Source organism: Echiichthys vipera (genome assembly GCF_963691815.1).
Source record: "Echiichthys vipera genome assembly, chromosome: X".
NCBI classification, from domain to species: Eukaryota; Metazoa; Chordata; class Actinopteri; order Perciformes; family Trachinidae; genus Echiichthys; species Echiichthys vipera.
The window spans coordinates 36,427,021-36,450,148 of NC_139825.1; the positions used below are offsets into that span (position 1 = coordinate 36,427,021).

The following is a 23,128-nucleotide window of genomic DNA, read 5'->3' on the forward strand; positions in this document are numbered from 1 at the left end:
CACGCATAGATTCAATGTCCAGCCTCGCTGAGGATGGACTTGATAGATGCCATTGTCATCTTGTAACCCTGAAACTGAAATATCTGGTCGCGAAAAAAAGGCTCGCTGAGTCACTGAAAATGGTAGATTGCGTTTCAGTCTTTGGTGATCCTAGACCCCGTCCGAAACTCCCATATGTTTCAGAGAAATCAAAGTGCTTACTGTGCCAACCATTCACTGGCCAAAGAAGCAAAAAAAAAAAAAACACTAAGCACTGAGTTATTCACAATAACAAAAAAAAGAGAGCTTCGCCCAAATCCACCTCTTCGGAGCAGCTGCCAGACAGACTTTCCAAGTCTGCTTATAATCCTCTCAGGGTGGCTATCGGGTGTTAAGCGTACAGGCCTGGATGAGATAAAAAGGAAGATGACATTTCACAAACCTGTGATTTTTACAGACTGGAGTCAAGTGACCTGTCCTGACAGCGCTTCAAATCCAAGTGCCACCTCCACAAATCCTTACGTTCACTTGTGGTGCCTCAAACTTTGCTCTCGAGTTGAAAAAAAAGAACAGAAAAGAATCAGATTTCAATAGTCAAATTCACAAAGGCGTTTTGTGAGTGGATGTCAAGAAGGAGAACACTGAGACCATTTGCACTGAGAGCTCTTCTAGTTATAATCGTGTGGCCTCTGGGTAAAAAGTTAGGCGGATGCGTTTAATCAGCATAACAATAGACGGAGTGCTTACTTAGATTGCGAGGTGATTGGTTTGATGTAAAGGAGGGGATGGGGTGGTAATCAGGGCCTTCCAATTATTAACTTATTAAAACAATATAAATACATGGCTAACGTTGAAACAGCGTGTTCTCTGCGTTTGGAAGGACAATTTTACAACATAACGTGACTGTTCGTGCAGCTTCCACATCTGTCATTTAATACACGTACTACGTTCAAACAGCATCCTGTTTATTATCCTTAAGTAGAATATCTGAGGCCTGAGCATGGCACGTGAAGGAAACAATCGAGCGAGCCACTAGAACGCGCGCGCAGCTGTTGCTGATTGGCGTGCATGTCAAATTAGTTTTGGCGCTTGTTAAAAGTTAAACAGAGAGGACGAATGAGCTAATCTGTTTCAGCTTTGTCCTGACAACCTTTGGCAACTCTGCCTCAGAATGGGAGGCCCATCAATCAGTCGGGAGAAACACTCCACAAGGGCGTCACGAGGACTGGAGACTCATCAAGCTTTGGCCCATAACAGCTCACCAGCCGCCGAGTATGGATTTCTTGATCAATGAGAATCAGCGCGATAAAAAACAAGAGTATGATCGATTCATTATCAGGGAACTTTAATGTGCGACTGACTCTGTCTGTAAATTTGTGATTGAATCTGTAAGAGTTTCCTGCTAGATGAAACAGGGGTGCAGATCCGATGTCAGGATTTGGGGGGGGGGGGGGGGCACAGGGCACAAAAGTGCTTTTTTTTTTTGCCCGCAAATCATACCATGCCACCATAAATCACAACTTCGCAGAGGCTCGCCATATAATTTAAAAAGTACTGCACATGGAATAATTTACTGTGCTTACCGTTCTTGTTTATTTGTCACTGCTTACTTGTTATATTGGTAATTAATCATCTTAAGGGTCTCGGGCATGTTAAGTCTCACCCCCAATTCTTCTCACCATCTTCCTTTTCTCCCAGTGTATGGGACTACTTTACGCATGATCAATTGATATGGATAAATATCAAAATATGAACCCCTTATTTTAAAAGCCTGCTGATCACCAGGGTCTTTGTAAGAAACTATGGAGGAGAGCAGAGATGGAGAGTCACAAATATTTGTCAAACATTATTTGTTCCACAATTTCAATCATTTCTTTTAAGATGTGAAAATACATGTTTTCAGAAATGTGGGGGGACATGTCAAATTCGTATAACTTGCTCTCACGCCTACAATATTTACTTCTCTTACACAATTTTGATGTGAAAATGTACTGTAGATATTCTTGTTTATGTTCTGCCAATGTGCTCATTTAAGCAATACTTATTAGACTTGTGGATTTGGCTTGGAGAGCTTCTAAAGTGACAAGAGGCACAAGCCTCTCTTCCATTAAACACCATTACAAAATGTCCTCAACATTTCTGGACTTAAAGTGTAAAATTGGACCCCACCCACCAAACATTGGATGTCGGATAGATCATGTCTATATTGTGTCCGTCGGTCCATGACCAATCCTGGACATATATTCAACATCCAAACTAGGTCCACCATTTGGACATCCAACCATGACCCAACTTGGACATCATTTGACCTTTGAACTGAGTAAATTTTTAACGTCATTTAGACGTCTACTACTTCTACCACTACAGTTACTACTACTACTTCTACTGATTCTATTTCTACTACCATTACTGCTACTGCTTCTGCTGCTACTGCAGTTTGGCTTTAGCAATTCAGCTTCTCAGCATTTCCACACATTTTCTGCAGGAAAAGCATTTTCTAGTTTTTCAAACTCTTTTGCAAAAAAATTCACATAGACGTCCTTCAAGCAGCCCAGAATCTGTTGGTTTAACTATGGCAAACATTAGCAAGCAATCTGCTCACAGCTGTTAGAAATTACCCAAGTTAGTTTGAAATCACTAGTGCACCTACATTAAACTCCTAGCAAGAATCATTCAATCTGCAATCAGCCTGTATCCAACCATAAAAGTGCCATCTTGTCGTTGAGTACAGGGTACATGTTTCAGATTAAATCCGGGCAACTATAGTTGACCATGTTTTGAGTAGCAGCACTGTTGCCTCTATCATCACAACTATTCGGAGAGAAAACAGGTACATAAATCAATGCTGCTTTACTGTGAACCAACACATATCGCCCTATCGGCAAAGATCTACAGTATACAGTATTTACTTACTGTATTTCAAAGTCTATAATTTTGATTTTACAGTATTTTTTACATGCACAGGCATGAAACAGAATACAAGCAATGATGCACCAGTTTAAATTGATAGCTGTGTTTTGTTTATTGTAGTCAATTGTGCAATGATTGATTTGAAAATGTATTCAGTTGTTTGAAAGAACGGTTGGTGTTTGTTTCAAGTTTAAAATTCCTTGATGGGGAAAGAGCCTTTTAGCAACAAAATGTGCCGTTATAGCCAGAGTGTCTCAGTGCAGACCTGCAGAGCTAACTGTTTTGAAAAAGTCATTTTGACAGACAAAAGTCAGAGTTGACAGAGGCTTTAAAGCAATCAAGTAAAACTGTAATTGGCTCTCTGTTTGCACATTACGAACATTACCCATAACAACCTTATTGAATTTCAGTGCAGGTTGAGGACAAATCAATAGTCAAGTCATGTCAATTTTATTTATAAAGTGCTTTCAAAAACAACAGGACCTAAAATGCTTTCCAGTGGAGGGTTTGGGGTCTATCTCCACACAGGTAGGCCTTTACATGATTAAATAAATAAAATGTGCATAAAAAGTTAACAATCCATAATGTGATATGCTAAAACAGCAACAGGGAAAAGACAATAATGTTCAAACAATGGAGACCTAAAACAACTAACAGTTTTCACAATGGCACACAGTCATGTACCTCCATTTAAACATTGACAAAGCAAAGGCAATGGTCGTATGCAAATCCAAGTCACGCCTTACACTAAATCACACATTCATCAAAGGACAACCAGTTGAACAGATCAACAGTTTCAAATACCTAGGGCTAACAAACTCTACTTTAACATGTCATTACCACACACAAATGTGCACAAGACTCCACATCATAAGCAAACTGAAATTACTGTCTGTGGCTCCCCACCAACTTCTACTCCTCTACAAAAGCGTCATCCAACCTATCCTACCACTGCTTCTTAACCTTGCTCAGTCACCAGCAGAAACCGACTCCTCAAAGTCTCACACACAGCAGCCAATATAATCAACCTCCCCGCCCGCAGCCTGACAGAAAACAAATGAACTTGCTATCATATGCCTGGCACGTGTAATAAAAGTCAGCAGCCGTGACCACCCCCTGAACCCACAGATGTTAGACTGGAGGAAAGCCCATTTTAAAGGAAGTTTTGTCCCCTCAGCTATCAAAGCTTTAAACACAAATCTGTCAATCATATATTTCAACTATTCACAATGTTTATTCCGATCCTCATGTCTTTCTCTGAGGGGAGTTATCTTTTATGTGCTGGGTTATGGATGTCATTATTGCGGCTGTTTGTCTATGTTGTTCTGGGGATATGTGGGAGGAGGGTCTATTTGTTATTTGGGGGACAAGGGTGTGTTGTGTTTTGAACGTTTGTGTTGAGATTATATTGAGATGTACTTTTGCCATGTGTGTAAATGTGAGTGGATTAAAAAAAATTGAAATACAAATATGTAGTCAGAACCACCAATAACAATGGCTTCAAAACTGATCATACACTTGCATCAACAGCTCTGCCAAAAACAGAGCATTATAACATTTGTAACATTAAATGGACCATTAAATGTTATTGCACTGCTTTTTTGAATACTTGATTGGATAGAGCGAGCAGGTCATTATTACAAATCAAACCAATTGTTGAATTTGCAATAATAGCCCTGCTCGTTATTTATCCCTTACATATTGGATTACATCAGATTCGACATGTGGATAAACTGATAAATTAGTCTGTATTATACTTTGGTTAAATGTGATGTTGATAATATGTGGAATAGGTCAGAAAGTGGAAAATAAAGATTTACAGAATGAGATGCTGATCAATGTGGACATTTTTGTCACAAATAGGCTTTGATTCATATTGTGCCAAGATTTTGGATCTAAAAGATTTTAAGTTAAAGTATCAGGTCCACCTTTGTATCTGTTGTAGTTTACAAATGATGGATTTGTTCAATGTTGTCCTTTATCAATCAATAAAAACAATTTTAGTAAGTTGTGAAAGTTATACAAGTTTATTAAAAACATTTTTTACAGAGTATGAGCAGCAGTCTTTGCATTCTTTCTCACAAACTGCTCAAGAAAGAAATAATTTAAGTATGTTTTTAAAACATTAAGCTGCTTCAGTTTCACTGACAGTTTACTGAAATACAAACAGAGCAACAGTTAATGTTATCAGTAACACCTGTTGTTAAGGAACACCTTTTTCCTACTACAACAAACAAAATGTCTGCTGTAAAAATGGGGCTATATTCTCAAAACATTTAAGTGCAGTAAGCCAAACACTCAACACAATGCATCACAGTTCTTGACACAGTTGTCATTGTATCTTAAGGAAAACACAACAGTGACAAATCATAAACTGAGATAGTTAAACTCTCAGCTCTACAATGCTGACATGCCCCAGCCAAAAGCATCAGTACAGACTGACAACAGGTGTGTTGTTGCAGAAGGGTCAATCTGCTGCAGGTGCTTCTCTGGATGGTGTGAGACAGGGGGGTAGAAGAGCATGAGCAATGAGGTACTTATGGAGAGAGAGCACTTTCACAATTGGGACATGTAATGCAACATGTCATTTTCCTGTTGCTTATAAAGTAGTGAGAAGATCAGTTGATCCGCCTCTTTGATGGAGTGCAAGAGCTAGCCATTATGAATATACGGTATGACCAACAATGCAATATGACAATTACAGTTACAGATGCATGAACACTTGAACATTAATGTAGATGAGGCAGGCTTCTACCAAAATACAAGGAGGTGAAGGGGAAGAACATTACTTACTTAACCTTACTATTTCTGATGTTTACACTGTACAGTTTGGAGAAGCAAGCAGGAGTACCAAAGTGGAAGTTAAGCAATGTACTGTGAGAATATTTTCTATTTCACAGCTTTACATGTGTGACAGGAATTATAATTAACATGTTTTGGGTTTTAAAGCATGGGACAAAACCCATTCTTTATCTACTTGTGATGCAGACGTTTTTCTTTATCTTTGCATGCAATGTACAGCCTTGTATATATTGTGAAGATTCTTCCCTTTATAATACAAGTCTGACTGAAAGTTATAATTATGACTTTGTGAAATTTATAATTATGACTCTGCGTAACCCAAAACACAGGACAAGTCACCCTTGTGCTCTGATATGTTGCTGTAATGTCATAGCAGCTGGGCTGTTTGTGCTATCTGTATTTAAACTCGACAGAACCTGACCTTTAGTGCACTTCCACACAGGAGCTGTATGTGCAGGCGTCATGAAGACAGCTTTCCTTGCAAGGAAATCATTTGGAATAAACTCACATGAAGAAGCTGATATTATTGTCTCTTCATCTTTCTTCATTGACTCTTAATGAATAATTTCCCACAGCACTTGCTACAGACAGCCCTTTCCGTTGAGGAAAGGAAGCTGTTATATCGCTCTCTTCAAAGCTACTGTACCAGACTTCTTTGACAGATGCAGTAACTTTCGTTTGCAGAACACAGGAGTTGCTGGTCTACTGCTGTCTCAGTTGGCTAGTTTGTTTGTATTATTGTGTGACTTTGGTGAATGCTAGATGCTAGTGTAGGCTTTATTCCATAGCGACCACCTCTGTAAGTGCAAGCTGCCAGCCCGGGGTGGATTCTTTTGTGAACATTATTACGTATTACTAAAGAGTTGCTGGTCTACTGCTGTCTCATTCAGTTAGCTTGTTTGTGTTATTGGTGAAGCAGAATTAACCCTTTAAAACACCTTCCACCAATATGTGTAAGCAATGGAGGAGAACTATGCAAATAAAACTAAAAGATTTGGTTAAAAAGATGATTTAAAGTCCAAATTTGTCAAGTACAAAGCATTGCAATTAAATATTCAATGTTCAATGACAAGTTTTCACTCCGCAAACATGTTCACAGTTTAAGGCCAAATACAATGTTATTCATTTAACAAAAAATAATTCTATAAAAATCTATATGATTAAAAAAGAAAGAAAAAACAACAGTTTAATCCTCACCTGTCACATTCATCCAAGCAAAGAGATGAACATGACCACACCCATGAACTGTGTGAAGAGGATGAGTGGCGTGAAGAAGGACCACACTGGCCACAGCGCCATGTTTAAGCTGCAAGGAAAGTACAATAGCACTTACAAATATTCACAATTTGAATTAGTGTATCAGTATTGATGTATCATAAAACATTCAATTTATACAGCTGTCTTCTACACTGTGATGTCAAGAATGTGGGAGGCTATCAAATGCCAGGGACTTTTTTGATAGTGAGGCTTGATTTATTCTGCTAACAAAATAAATTGACCAAATTAATGAGTTTTGTATGTGATTTGAAGTCCCCACTTTCTTCGAATCAGTGGCTCAAATCAACCAATAAGAAACAGAAATTCATATGAAAATTGTTTCATTATTTAAAGTCACAATCTTAAAGATCTCCATTTCATTCGTGTTGGCCGCACCTAAGTGTGTTTTTAGATCTCACTTTCCCAGAAATCCAAAGAGCATTCTCTGTGTGACATCAGTCACCACTCGTCTTATTTCTCAGTTCCAACATCTTCAAGTCCTTTCCTCTCTCCCTTTCCTTGTGTATTAGTCGCTCTCACCAGAGATGCGAGTGGGGAAGAGGAAGAGAAACAAGGAGAGAGGAGTGGAGGCAACAGGCATTCAACAAAATAAGATATCTCTGCTTTGGAGTCATCAGCGGACTTCAATAAAACATGACGTGCAGTGTTAGTTTTCATTTAATTTTGCTAATTTAATGGTCTGCCAAGAAAGAACGAGCTGCTACTGCTTTGCAGAGTCAGATAGTCACTCATCAAACAGCAGGAAGACAGGTGGGAGACAGCGGGGAAAATTAGCATTTAGAGCCACCATATTTTTACATCTTACAAACCCGAGTTGGTGAAGGTTGAAACAGTGGAAAAACTACTTAAGACGGGTTTGGTGAGTTTTATTTCAGTTTGAATGAAATGTGTTTTACCACGCATAAACAAGGCAATATAGCTAATGTCTTAGTTTGGTAAAAGAAAGACCCTTGAATTCAGAAGTTGTACAGTTGTTTGTTTTTGTATAATAAGGAAAAGTGTTAGAATGTATCCTCGCAGTGTTTAGTTTATTCTGTTCAATCATTACTGGGAATCTACACTGGAAGTGAGACATGAGCTGGGCAAATATTTCACCAGTTGCTGGGCTGACGGTGGCCGGTTTGAAAATTTTTACATATAGCCTATTTATACGTCATGGGTGCCTGCTCTCCCCTTGAGATGCATTTTAGGAGTTGAGACATCTATCAAGATGGTGCGCTGACATTGATTTCCTGGTTACAGGCAGGAGCACGGAGTAGATAGGAGACAAGGAGGCACAAAATAGAGAAATGAGAATTGTCCTGAGTTGGCAGTTGAAGACATTATCTCCGCCTAATCTCTCCACTAATCAGAGGACAAAGAAAGATTAGTGGCCAATCAATGACTGTTACTGTTGAGATTTGGGATATCAGAAATCAAATAAACAATTAACCAGCAAAACATATTAATGTACAAACTTAAGGGACAATTTCAGGTCACATTTGATGACTTAAGCCATTAATAGCCATGACCAACGCCCTACTCAACCACAGACAATGTCATAGTAAGAAAAATGAATAGGCGCTGCTAAAAATATGGTAAAGGCCCATCTCACACTGCATTATGAGGCAAATCAATCTTACAGTACCTCATCAGTCTGTCCTGATCTTCACTGATATACAGAGACATTTGCATGTGTAAAGAGGTCTAATCAGGAAGTAAAACGCCTCTGTCAGTGTACAATGGGTGTGTAGGGACTGCAAAGCTTTTTCTAAACAAATATTTTTTGATGAGAATTCCCTACTATCTTTTTTAAAGAATTGTACAGGATTTGTGCAGAGAGGGGCATTATACAGTGAGGAAATGTGTTGTCTAGTGAAATAACCCTTGATTTGGCTGTTTATAAACTACCTCAAACATATCACTGCCATTTCTAGACTGCACTTTTTTCCCATTTTGACAACATATTTGTTCAATAAGCCAATAACTTTGAAAGATTTTAGAAAAACAAATCAAATGTTGTTTTACTTTCATTGGTGCCTGAAAGAATGTCATCGGGTTGATCGTTTTTTTGTTGTTTTTACCTGCAAGATGCAGCAATAAAGGCTGCAGTGGTGAGGGGAGGAATGGCAGGGTACTCTTTGTCGTAGTGTTGGATGCCTTTGAACCACTCCAGGTACACAATACAAAACATGGCCAGAGACAGGGAGATCCCAAGAAGTATCAGACCCACATTGAACCACCAACTGAAAAAAGAAGGAACATTTATTTAAAGGCCAAAGGCGATCAATAAAGGCTGATGAATCTATTAAAATACAGAAGAACACCACAAACAGCCTCTACTCCAGCAGTTTCATAGGTATAATATGACAACACTGACAAACAAAACTTTTTTCATCTTTGATGTTTTCTGTGAGCAACCACCTTTTGTGGCAATAAATGCTTTTCAACAACAAGGCTAACTGTGTGTAGAGGCAATTCAAGGGAATTATACAAAAAAGAATGCTATAAAGTACTTCTCTAACAGTTTAGCTGCTTTACCTAATTTAATAAAACCTGATTTACAATATAGGGAATAGAAAACAAGCAAACGCTTCGAAAATGTATCTTCCTCGTGATCACCTTTTGATATCATCGTTCTCCATGATATTGCGAAGGAAATCCACATAGTAGGTCACACCTATAGATGCCACAATCCAGAAAATGGAATGTCTGTTAAAGCGAGGGAGAGGTTTAGCATCCTTTTTCTCCTGACCTGAAAGGTAAAAGAATAGAGATGAGAATCAAAAATAGGTTTTAATTCATTAGTGTACTTTAAGAGCAGGCTTCATTCCATGAAAACTTGAGAAAAGTAGGTCTCTGTACGGATTATAACAAATTGATTCATAGCAAATTCCAATTAATTATTGTCCACTAAGGTTTTACCACCAGTAAAACATGGAACCAACACTAACACACTGCAGGACTCAAAAGAAAACCAATAAGAGGTACTAAAAGGGTTAGAGTATGGTATAGAATTTACTACCAAATCTGAGATTCGTCCAGCTAAATCCCCACCTTCCAGGGTTAAGGAGCTTTTGAGGTGAAACCGATCGCTTTCATTGAGATAATCTTTCTTCTCAGAGATGTATTAATCTCTATAATTTACTGGTTGATTAAACATATCAGAGCCTGTTGTTGGCAGATGAAGTGCTTCAGCTTGCTTGTCTACTATGTGCAGAGTTCACAATGAACTCCATGCACTAGAAAAGTAGTTGGCCTACATATCTAATCAAGGCATGTCTGGTGGTCCACCATGGATCCAAGATAAAACTATCTAAAGACGTCTTGCCATTAGGATCACTGATGGTATGTAGATTGGAATAAAATCAGTCACATAAAAAAGGCTGACCACATGATACGTTTTGTCCTTACACTACAGTTATCCGTTTGCACCAGCCACAGAGATGACCCTTAGTTTGAGGACAGTGTAGGAGTAGAGTTTCCCTGTATTATGTTGCTGAGCTGACACAGCGTTTGCTCACAGTCAAAACAATCAAGAAGTGCTGGATTTCTGCCAGTGGGGGCCTCAAAGTTGGACTGTACACCATGCAATACTCCTTACACTACAAACTTAACATAACAAAAAGCAATACTCCTTACACTACAAACTTAACATAACAAAAAGCAATACTCCTTACACTACAAACTTAACATAACAAAAAGCAATACTCCTTACACTACAAACTTAACATAACAAAAAGCAATACTCCTTACACTACAAACTTAACATAACAAAAAGCAATACTCCTTACACTACAAACTTAACATAACAAAAAGCATAGGTCTATATTTCTGTTATATATTTTATATAGTTTTGTGAAAGGGCAATGTAAAGTTCTTTAGTGGACTAGAAACTGGCCATTCAACGGATTGAACCGTAAACATCATCTTATTTGACACTATGGGCTACAGTTGTGTCACCAGTCGGACAGGTTTTTGCTAAATTCTGTTAAACTTTCTGTTTAACCTACGAGTAGAAATGATGGCGTTATGTTCTGAGTTGATTTAATAGTGTTATACTAAAGTCTAACATCTTATCTTTGTAACCAAATATCGTTTTAACGGCCTAATTTATTCTTGTGTTTACAAGAGTGGTCAAAATGACGCTAACACCAGTGAATTAGCGGTGTGCTCCTCTCGGCCCTAGTCGGACACCCCGAGCTCCTCGCCGTAAACACTGGGAGCTGCTGGTCATCCAAATGAACACCTGTGTTGTTAAAACATCCGGGACCAAACTTCAGTCCTTCACAATAAAACAATATGTTTAAACAGCTCTAGTACACACAGTAAAGTCTTCATAATTTCCATGTTTAATGTACCCCACCACCTGAGCCGCTCAGGCTGAGCGTCGCCCAAAGGTTCTTACTGCTTTCTCTCATCAAGGTCACATTATTTTACTAATCTGGCACATAAACGCCCATGTAAAGATATGAAACTTCACTTGTAGATTCTTAGCAGTGTGGAAATGAATTCTACTTGCACTTCGGTGGCGATCACCCAGTAAAAGCAACACGAAAAGACTGTAAACTGAAGCAGACCAGACCCTTCCGGATAGGGATAACACCAGCGGACGGCGTCCGATTGGTGATACAGTACCTCTTAGTGCCCAAAAGCAGGAGCCACCGTTATACAACTATGTTTATAATGTCACGTTAACGTTTCCTTCAAGTGTCAACGGTGAGCTGTCCGAACACTAACGGTATCGACTCAAAGTTGTTTAACTTTGACAACAAAATGTCTGTGAAGCTTACTCTTCTCATCTTCGTCACCGTTTGACGCTGTTCGCATAAGAAACTCCGCATCTTTCTTAAATCTATTCCGCAACGTTGCAAGCTCACTGTCGTTAAGCATGATGTTGTGGCTAAGTTATAAGTTATACTATCTCTAAATGCTAACTAGTCATTCGAGGAAGGCACTTCCCGTCTCACGAGTCGCTTTTTTATGACGCAATCGAAGGCGACAGCTGCCGTCTTTATTTATTTTTTTAACGAACACCTGGTGAACTCTTAGACTGTTGTTGTTCTTGTTTCACATTTCAGATGAGGAAAATAATTGTCAACTATTACTACCAATACTGGATTGTGTTTATATTGTATATCAGAATACATCTGAGTCACATCTTCTATCCCTCAATGTAATTTGTAATAGTCTCTGTAGATTTATTTTAAGGTGTCCAAATCTAACTCACCACTGTTTTATGTACCAAACACCACACTGGTTACCCCCCCAATGCTCGAAGAGGCAGTTAAACTTTAAATGTATCAATCTCAACTACCCTCCTTATTTAAAACAATACCTATTACCATACACACCCTCATAATCACTAAGACATATTCAGCAACACTTCATTCCAAGAACCAACAAAGAAATTGGGAGACGTGCGTTTATATTTAAATCTCCTTCTGACTGGCAAACTCTGCCTAGTGCCATAAGAACTAATAGCTCATTTCGTCTTTTTTAAAACACACTTTTGAACCTGTTATTAGTGTCAGAGTCCTCAAGCTCCTTCATCATCTTGCTGTGTGTGTGATTATTTTACGTAACTATTGTGTATGCATGGCCATTGCACCTACAGGTCTTGTATCAGTGTGTCACAATGTCATGAAATTGATCATGTTGATTGTGTGTGTCGTGTGTTAGGTGGTATATATAGCTGCCATAGAGTATAGAGTATATTGAGTTTCGTTGTGAGTGTGTGCGTGTGTATACATGCATGAATTTATGTGCAAGTTGTATATAGTGGACCAGTCCCAGCCTGGTCAGATGCGTACATGAACTGATGAAGCCTCTCGGATGAGAGGTGAAACGTCTTCTTAGACAAATAACCAAGTCCAGTTGCTTTTGACTGAAATTGTTGTGGGGATAACAATGACCTGGACAAATGAGAACATTCACAGGCTTTATAGTAGCATGTATCCGTGTATAAAGAATGAGCTGTGTGGTGTATGCTGTTTGGATATGAATATAGGGTATTGTATGTTGGTATGGTTCTCTATCTATACGATTGTGTTGTACTGTCTAGTCTGTAAAGTGTCCTGAGATAACTTTTGTTGTGATTTCGCATTATAAATAAAATTGAATGTAATTGAATTACTCTACCATGTTGCATTGTGCATCAACATTATGTTGTGGGACAAGGCTATTGTTATTGTTGGATATGAACCAATTGTTCTAAACTGCAGCAGGCGGGGGATGGAGGGGTACATGTACATTAACTTGTCAACCACCATTTGAACCATTAAAAATGGTTTGTAAAAACCAACAAAGATGGATTTATTACTTATTCTTAATGATCTGATCCAAAATATTTGGCAGATGAACTTACAAACTTTATTTGATCATTTATCTTAGAAAAATACTTAACTAACAAAAATACCATCCTCCATTTATTTTTTACAGATTCACATTTTAAATAATATTTGACCACTATGGAACTTTCTTCATTCCTTTTTCTAAGTTTTACTCTCTCGTTCTACTCTTTCTACATTTAGAAAATACATTTCTGTGTGTATATATAAATATATATATATATATATAAAAACATATATATATAAACATATATATATATACATATAGATATACATGTATATGTGTGTGTATATATATATAAAAAACATATATATAAAAACATATGTATAAACATATATATATATATATATACATATAGATATACATGTATATGTGTGTGTATATATATATAAAAAACATATATATAAAAACATATGTATAAACATATATATATATACATATAGATATATATGTATATATATATAAAATATATATATATATATAAAATATATATATATATATATATATATATGTTTTATATATATATATATATATATATATATATATATATAAAACATATATATAAACTTTTCAAATACATTCTTTAAATGTTGACACAAGAAACAACAGGATTCACAAACTAAATTTAGTTTGGTTAGTTTTTTATTAAGTAGTTTAAATTTGATATCATTTGAAAATATTTATTTAGATGTGATTTCTTAAAAGAGTTACAGGAGGCAAATTAATTAAATACTGTTCGTTCTTAGATAAATTTGGATGTTTGAATGTCAGTTTCTCTAAATGTAACATTTTTGCTAAAATGTTTTTCTAGATCCAACGGAAAATCAGTCCAAAAGATAATCACATGTACATTGGAAAAAGAAACAGATATCAGGATATTGCTACATAGAATCAATACATGTGTGTCAAATAAACAAAATATGAATTTAAATGTTAGGCATCTATAAAAAGTTTAAAAAAAAAACAGAGTAGCCTTCATGGGGAGATGCATTTGAAAAGATCATATTTTCATCCTTGAATTTATTTTTTTTATTCTTCATTAATACACTTAACTGACTTAAGGTTTATTTTGAGTACAGAAGAATTTGTTTGGCCTAGTTTTCCTCCTTTTACGTGAAGAATACAAACTTGAGTATAGTAGGCTATTAAACAGCAAACCCCATGGGGCAGACAACACAGAACTCTTGAATCATTGCATTTAACGTAAGGGCGCAGTGAAAGTTGGAAAGAGAGAAATATGATTCATATTCATATAAAACCATGTCAATTGAGATAAATGTATGTATGTATGTATGTATGTAAATCCTCCACAATACCATCTTGACACAAACCACATCAGACAAACTGGACCACCCTCAAAAGGGTAACTAAGGATATTTGCTCGCTACCATCCCTCATAAACTTTGCAGAGTAGCTGGTTGTACATTTATCTTGAATGTATACTTTTACATAGCATTGGATAGAATATGACACTTCTGATACCTTTGTCCTAATTTCAACCAGGCAGACGGCATTTGTTGTTCCTGTGCATCTGCAGCAGATAAAAGTGTTACCTCACACTCTGAGATGTCACCCTAGAAGTCTTGTTCTTACCCTGGGGATTAGTAAGAGAAGAAATACCTGCTCATGTTTACCACCTCCCTACGGTGGCAGAAGTAGTAGCATACAATAGGTGTACTCATTGCTGTGTAGTGCAAAATGAGGCTTTGAGTCTTGCACATTTTCAAGTATTTGGGGATTGTATTAAATCATATTTTAAAACGCGTTGTGTTTCTCATTCTGTCTGTCTGAATATACCCTCTGTCTGAAACGCAGTTTAGCAGCTGTCTCAAAGTCACCCTCCTGAAAAAGCCCAAACTGCTCGGATTGCTCATTGTTTTCGTGGCTTCTGTATCTGCGCTCACCGCACCAACATACATATATATTTTATTTTATATAGTATTGTTGTAACATCACTAAAGTCCTGATGGGTCGTTTAAAGGTACAGTTTCGGAATATGGGCTGGGCATTTCTCATTGAATTGAGCGTTTTGATGCTTTCACAGTATTTATATAGCATCTTGATGCTTTAAAATAAAAAAGACATGGAAGTCTCACTTTTCAATAAATGACCTTTAATTGAGACTTTTGCTGACAAGTGGCCACAACGGACAATATCGGGATAAAGATAAAGGCTAAAATAAAGTGTAACTATAAGACGTAGTAGAGACGAATCTACCATAACCTACTAGCCATACCGCAATGAGTAAAGGCTTTAAGGTGTGTTTTATTACTTGAGTTAGTTGACTAACCTACTGACTCTCAAACCTACTGTAACACAAGCCCCAGAAGGATTATAGTCTGCAAAACAATACCAATGTCAAGTCTGTCAACTATATTACTATAAGATAATGATCATGCAAGCTACCAAGGCTATAGCAGTTAAAAAAAACAGACACTATAGAAATATTGTGTTTTTTGTTCTTACTTGAGTTAAAGTTGCACTCCATAAGAATTAATTTACCTTGTTTCTAGAGGCCTCTTTGGCAGTAAGGTGTAATTGCAGGAAAGCCTGTTCTTTCAGAGCCCTCCAGCTTGTCACATTGGCCCTCATTTATCAATCTTGCATGAAAACGGGCGCAGATCTGAGCGCAGAATTGATTTATGTGATTTATGAAACATTCCTATCTGACCAATCTCAGCCTACGAATGAGCGGGCCTTGATAAATGCAGCGGCTGAATTCGATCGTCATTAACATGTTACGCCCTTAAATATTCCTGGTTCGGAGGCCTCGCCCACTGAGGTCAAACATGCAGAGGAGAAACGCTGTCACGAAAAGAAACTTTTCCGACACAGAGATCGGCATCCTGACATCCGAGATGGAGCAAAATAAAGATGTGCTTTTTGTCAGTCTTAAGAGTGGAATAAAAGGGGCCGATAAAAACGCTGTATGGAAAAGAATAACAGAGGCAGTCAACCCGAAGCAACGCTCCACTGTGACCCTTGTGCGTGTGTGCGCACTGCTGAACCTGCGCTCCTGCTCTGGTTTGCCAGCGGGGTTATTAGGTATTCCGTTAGAGGATAAACTTTGTTACCTTGAAGAACCATACCAAAATGTTCTGATACCTTGTTTGATTTAATGCAATTATCGAGGGTAGCCACTAACCGAGGAGATGATTTTGGCTCTGCAGTGCGCATTCCTGCAGCCGCGCGCATTCCTGCAGCCGCGCGCCAGCACATTCATTCATTCATTCATCTTCAACCGCTTGTCCCTGTCGGGGTCGCGGGGGGCTGGAGCCGAGCTGTTTTGAAATATAAAAGAATCGTGTGCCCCACCACCCCCCCACCCCGGCCACCTGGCCACCACGTTCAAAAGCGATAGCTTAGCATCACAAATCACCTGTACATTTATCGAGTGGTAGTTTTGGCGATTGATGAATGCGTAATCATTCATGGATGGTGCCTTCAGACGCACAAGTACAATCAATCGCGCCAACCACAGTTTTTATATTTTTTTTATTCGTTTTAAGAATCCGTTCTGATCTGTTCTTAATATGTGACTGCTTATGCTTAATGACAGCTGAGGTTTGTTCATTATTTTCAGCCAGATTTTGCTGGGCTGCACCGCAAATACACAGCTGAAATAGTGCGTACACGACCTCAGACCTGACGTGAGATTTGATTGTAGCTCCCGCTCACGTCCAAATTGATAAATGCCGAAGATTGCTTGGAAATGGTGTACGCACATTTTTCTGCCGTACGTTCGTTTGATGAATGAGGCCCATTGTGCCAAGTCAACACACTGTGGTGACTTTTTTGCCCTTTGTTGAAAAACATCCACCTATCTACTTCCGGTCCACCCCCTATATGTTGACCTCTTAAATCCATACACACACACGTTCCTATTACACTTCTGCCTGAATTCGAAGTTGGAAGTTTACGATTTCCAAATGCAAGTGAACGCAGCATAACCAATAAGTGATGATCCGGGCCGGCAGACCAACAGCTGTCAGCAGCGTCACTGACATGGCGGCTTATTTACATCTAGCCCGGGAATGTCGCCTCAGACATTGTAATACTCGGCAAAGAGGCAAATATAAGCGTTTTCATTAGTGGGTCATTCGATCAATCACCAATGTTTAACTCACTTTTTGATAGATAGTAACTTAAAATACAATTAAACAGATGAAAAACTTTTCATTTGTAAAAGAAAACGTTTCTTTTTTTTAGAAATGAAATTCTCGCATTAATACCCAAATTGAAAAAAGAAAATGACATTCAGATAGCTATGACAATAATAAAGACCAACGTTTGGAAACTTTAGAAACAGCCCCATACAGGACACATGGCCCCATAGTTAATCCTGGAATATCAAATGGCAGAAATAAAATGTTGATCTCAGATTTGTTTTGCAACAGTAAAGACAGGCTTAGTTTCAGTTTTACTGGAGTATCCTGTGGGGTCTGGATTAAAACAAAGGCATTAAGCTGTATTGAGTCCCACTGTGGACCAGAAAACACTATTTTAATACTAGCAAACCCGAGTTAACAGCTTGACTAATACCCAAAGTATGCAATATACAATTACAGGTAAGCAGTGTGATGAATGAGCATCAGTGTTAAACTTGCAAGGATTAGCAGAGCTTCATAAAGCTGGGCAGATTTCCTCCTGTGTGTGTGTGTGTGTGTGTGTGTGTGTGTGTGTGTGTGTGTGTGTGTGTGTGTGTGTGTGTGTGTGTGTGTGTGTGTGTGTGTGTGTGTGTGTGTGTGTGTGTGTGTGTGTGTGTGTGTGTGTGTGTGTGTGTGTGTGTGTGTGTGTGTGTGTGTGTGTGTGTGTGTGTGTGTGTGTGTGTATACAGGGTAAAGGGGCTGCTCATTCTAGCAGTGGAAAATCAGACAGCATTAAAACTTCACCTGAGGCTGACACCAAGCGTCTTGCTTCTATGGAGCTTCTGTGTCCACGGCCAAGTGAACCCCGTTCGGGGTGGCGAGGAATGTGCATTAGCTTCGTCCCGTGTGAGAGTCAAATTCACCTCAGGTGCACCTCTCCTGTTTCCCTTCCCCCACTCCAACATCCAATCCCACAGATAAGGTGCCATTTCCCAGCCTTACCGTGGGCTTGGAATGTGGAACAGAGCAGTCATCTATCACCATAGTCATTTTATACATTAAAACAACACTAACATGTTGTAAGGTAATTTGTAAAAAGTCTTCCTCTTGCTGAATAGGCCACTGCAATCGGAAAAACTACTGAATAGGATCAGGACACGCAAATTAGGTATAAAATCATTTAATCTTTGAGAATAGGTCGTCTGTATAAAGACATCTAAGGGTGGATGGCAGACAACAGTGACTTTTAGATTTTGAAAGTGTATGAACATACATGCCAGGTGGGTATGATAAACAGGTCTACTTTATAAGTCTAACTCTGTCTTTCAAGACTCTAAATTTGGGATTGTTGTTGATCTTCTTGTTGAAAAGTGCAAGCACCTCCTCCTCCTTTTTAAAATTTCCATCACCAGTGAAAGAGTAGTACGCTGCCAAAACCTGTAAAAGAGGAACAAATTCTAAACATCATCTTAAACCAAAGACTATTTGAAAAATATTATAATATTTAAAAAGTAGAGTCATTCTCAAAAATGTACAGTGTTCTGGGTTTAGAAGTCAAATGTTTGTCAAATGCTACGGACTCACATCTACAGGGCAATTAAAACACTGTCTCACCTTCTTCCTGAGTTTCTTTACTGGCAGTTCCTGGTCAGCTGATTCTCTCAGTACTGCCTTGATATTTCCCTTCCAGTTGAATTTGCCTGTAAATTAACCAGATACATAAATCATTCACTGAGGGGCATTATCTCACTACCAATAAAAAAGTCACACTGACCCCTAGTGGCATTATTCTTTTACATCATAATTTATTTTCTTTACGATGTCAATCAAAGTCATGTCAGAAACCTATTTACCTTTGGGAACGTCTTCTTCCCGAGCCTCCTCCGCCATATCCGCAGCCTCTTGGTCAACTGAAAGAAAATACACAGAACATTTACAGTAAGATAAATACTAACATATTTAATTATAGAGTTATGCATGTTAATAATTATTATTTCCATGTTTCCAGTCTGCTCTGATTGGTCAGTGTTTCTGGATATTCTGTGTTAGTGATCTTGACATCTCTGCACCGTCACTGCAGCTGGTGAATGACTGCAACAGCTCTGCAGCAGCACTTTCGACTTATATGTAGTATAGTTGTGACATCACAACCGTACAGAAGTCCTGACGGCTCGTTTAAATGCACAATTTCTGAATACGGACTGTTTGCATTTCTTTTTGATACTTTCACAAGGTTTATACAACACCTCGGCCTGCTTTATATTTAAAATAAGACATCACTTTGACTATATGTTAAATATTATGTTTAAATTAAAAAATTACATTTATCAAGATTTTGTGGCCAAACAATCTTTGCAAAGCTGCTGATACAAAAGTGTAGACACTCCACATTGTCATATCAGCATTCATTAAAGATAAAAATGCAATAGGACTAATAGCATTACATGGAAATAAAACCGGATCATATAGTGCAAGATAGAGAACAGCATCTCTTTAGGAAATGCCTTACTTGTTTTTGCTTTCTTGCTGGATGTCTCATTTTCAGCTCCGTTCTGTTCTTCATCTTCATCTTCTTCACCTCTGTGTCTCCTCTTTCTGTCTTTTTTTTTCTTTGCACCTTCTTCTGGCTCCTGTGCAGCTGTCTTTTCAGAACCTTTCACAACCTTCCCGTTCTTCTGTTGGCGGGCCTCTTTACGCTCCCGTTTGTTCAGTTTCTTCTTCTTCTCAGGTTCCGGATTGCCGTTCTGCTTTTCATTTCCATTTATATCCCCTTTGACTTCAGCCACTGTCTGTTTAGCTGCTTTAGTCTCCTGGGGGGCGTTGGGAGGCTGTCAGGATGTAAGTGTGTAATGGAGTCAGCTGGGAAACTTATTTTTCTTTCTGAGACAGATTATTTTTTACAACTAGACTAAGGGCTAAAAACTGCATGAATGATAACCTATGTGGCAGTTTCCCCTGCCACTGGTAAAACACAACACCAGCACACCACACCATCATTCAGTTCACATACCACATGTTAGCCAGGTGGCATACTATTGTTAGTTTGGTGGGTGTACACACTGAACAACAGTTAACATCCCAGTAAGTTTCCTGTGCTATGCATTTTCATAGTTTTCCATAGACACACACAAACACATGTATTGTTTTGAGAATATTTGATATTATATTAACTGGGTAATATAAAGTAAATATGTGTAACATTTTTCTAATGTCTTTCAGTGCCACTGGAAGCCTCTTACTTCCACCTTGCTCTATGCAGACAGACAGTGACTAATATTCCCAGAGAAACAATAAAAAACAATAAAAGTAAGCTTTCAAAGGTATACTTTGCTGATTTAAAACCCGCTTTGGGTCATGGCAGCGTGTGCGGATGATCAGTGTTTGGCATGCCGACCTCTGTGGACTGCTGATGCTCTGAGCCCCATGCGCTGCGATCCCGGAGGGAAGCCAACACTGTTCATCTGCACACACTGCCCAGACGCAATGCTGAATTTAAATCAGCAAAATATTTATTTAAGCAGAGTAACTTACATTGTCAGCTGCAGCGAGGATGTCCCACACTTCATCGTGAAGACTGGTGTTAGCTATTTTAAGACTGTTTCTCATCCAGTTCTGAGGAAAAGAACAAAAATTAAAACGGACACACAGACACGCGCAGACACACACACACACGTTTCTCCCTCGCTCACTGGAAAAAAAACACACTAGGAAGCAGTCTGTTCTTCACACAATGTGATCAATAACACATAAAATAATCCCATGAAAGATTATGCCTTCATGCAGAAAGTCAATAATCCAACATTTAAAACTCAGTTGTCGACATTATGATCTCCTGTAACAATTTACAATTTAATTTATACAGCCAGGCTGTACGTTCCTTAAGACTAAGTCATCTGGATGGCAAAATGTAATGGAAGTAAGCATGTGCGTTGTGTGCAGCAGATGAATACAATCCAACCTCCCAACACCGGGCAAGAGCCACACTGTATACAAGTTATGTCTAACTAAACTTAAATATGTTGGGAACAAAACAAACACGAGAAACCTTATTTGATCTTTCTTGTATTAATAAAAGAACGTAATGTAAATTTTCTTTATGGGTCATTACAAATATGCTATGTTTTTAAAGTAGCAAGAGGTCACAGAAAAAAAAAAGCAGGTGTAAAAAATACAAATGTCCATGTATCGATAAAACATGTTATCGTATTGTAGCCCTTTGAATGATGAGGTGCCCCACCTTACAGACTGAAGTGACACCAACCTGAAACTTGGCCTTCTTTCTTGGGACATTATCGTACGAGCTGACTTGTTGGAGCACATCCTTTAGCTTTGCACTAATTCCAGGTTTGCTCATGGCGTCTTGGACTCTCTTCAGAAAAGAAGAATCAAGTTAAAATAAAATAAAAACCATATATTTCTTTAAACACATACAGAATGTTAACAGTGATTGACTTTGTTTCTCTGCATTTCACCTGGATCCACTGCTGCTGCTTCACATCTCCTTTGTTTGCCTTTGCCTCGTAGCCTTTCCCTCCATACTTCTGGTCTTCACTGATACATTTAACGTGGTTCTTGTAGTCATCACCCCTGTTCAACGTGCACAGACAAACACAAGTGCAGCACGGTGAGCTTAGAGGCCAACACCTAAACGTTATTTTAAGAGGAAACAGAAAATGAGAAGAAAAGCATAAACTCTCTTACCAGAAGTCTTTTCCACAATCAATGCAGGACAGGACCTGGCAACCCCGGCACATGTTCACGTGTTTGTCAACCTGAGCTTTTTTCAGGGACTCACCACAGCCGTTGCAGGTGAAGAACACCATTATTTAAAATATTCAAACAACGCTTATAACACAGATATTAAGGTGAACTACTACCGGCGCCAATGTATACGTTAAATCGAAATGGTGTCCATGCGTAAGAAGACTCCGTTTAAACTAATGCCAGGTAAAGGATGTTATCCAAAGCCAACTTATGTTAAAATAGACCAGTGACTAAAGCAGCACATGTGTTATGACCGCGTATTAATTCAACGAACCGCCTGCCCTGTTCATCCGTGTAAACTTTTCAAAACACACGTGACCACACCGACATGCGGTAGCTAACCATCCGTGTACAAACGCAGCCGGAGAGAAGTTCCGACCAGCGTGGAAACGAATCTTGTACACACCTTTTTCTTCTACTCTGGGGCTAAATAGCAGCTAGTTACACTAACTTGCCAAGTCACTATATATTAGACTATAGTTGCATTCAAATCTCAAAATAATCCTTCACATTATCTGCTTCGTGGGTAGGACTGAGCTAAAGGTTGCACCAAAGCCATTGAAAGGAGGCTGAGTCACCAAAAAAAAATGCCCGAGCTGCGTTGGAGGAAATAAAGTGATGGTTTCCGCTCAGGTGCTCTTTGGGTGAGCTTGTGTCGTTTCTCTCCTTCATTTTCTTTTTTATAATCTTTATTATAACAAAAAAATAAAGTTCAGTACATTGACAAAATCAGCGCTATAGACATTTTTAATGGAAGTACATTGCTAGGCAACAGCCTTGGTCCTTGTTAACTTCCTGTCAGTTGGTGTCATTCACATACACTGCAACAGGAAATAAACTAGGACTGTGAAACCCCTTCATTCCCATTATTTTTAATATAATTGAAAATATATTTCGAGTCTCTGTCTTATGTTGAATACAGCAAAAAATCAGCCATTTAATTTTATTCAAATTACATTCAGTCAACTTGTCTGCCA

At 38.4% G+C, this 23,128-nt stretch overlaps 2 protein-coding genes across 3 annotated transcripts; both read right to left on the minus strand.

The window, feature by feature from the left end:
• Positions 1–264: 264 nt before the first annotated feature.
• On the minus strand, positions 265–11,905 carry tmem128 (transmembrane protein 128). Of its 2 annotated transcripts, none has more exons than XM_083938710.1 (5): positions 11,742–11,905; positions 9,571–9,703; positions 9,033–9,194; positions 6,889–6,997; positions 265–384 (listed from the first exon to the last, which is right to left on the minus strand). In XM_083938710.1, the coding sequence occupies exons 1-4, from the start codon at positions 11,839–11,841 to the stop codon at positions 6,898–6,900; spliced, it is 495 nt and encodes a 164-aa protein (XP_083794836.1). In that variant the 5' UTR covers positions 11,842–11,905; the 3' UTR covers positions 265–384; positions 6,889–6,897. The 2 variants fall into 2 exon arrangements, with proteins under 2 accessions (XP_083794836.1, XP_083794835.1); XM_083938709.1 differs by lacking the exon at positions 265–384 and adding an exon at positions 4,900–5,378.
• A 6,627-nt stretch (positions 11,906–18,532) lies between these two features.
• Positions 18,533–22,413, minus strand: lyar (Ly1 antibody reactive homolog (mouse)). Its single transcript, XM_083939328.1, has 8 exons — positions 22,089–22,413; positions 21,860–21,974; positions 21,649–21,756; positions 20,919–20,999; positions 19,897–20,215; positions 19,241–19,297; positions 19,002–19,087; positions 18,533–18,824 (listed from the first exon to the last, which is right to left on the minus strand). Exons 1-8 carry the CDS (start codon positions 22,208–22,210, stop codon positions 18,687–18,689), a joined length of 1,026 nt encoding a protein of 341 aa, XP_083795454.1. The 5' UTR covers positions 22,211–22,413; the 3' UTR covers positions 18,533–18,686.
• Between the last annotated feature and the right edge of the window lie 715 nt (positions 22,414–23,128).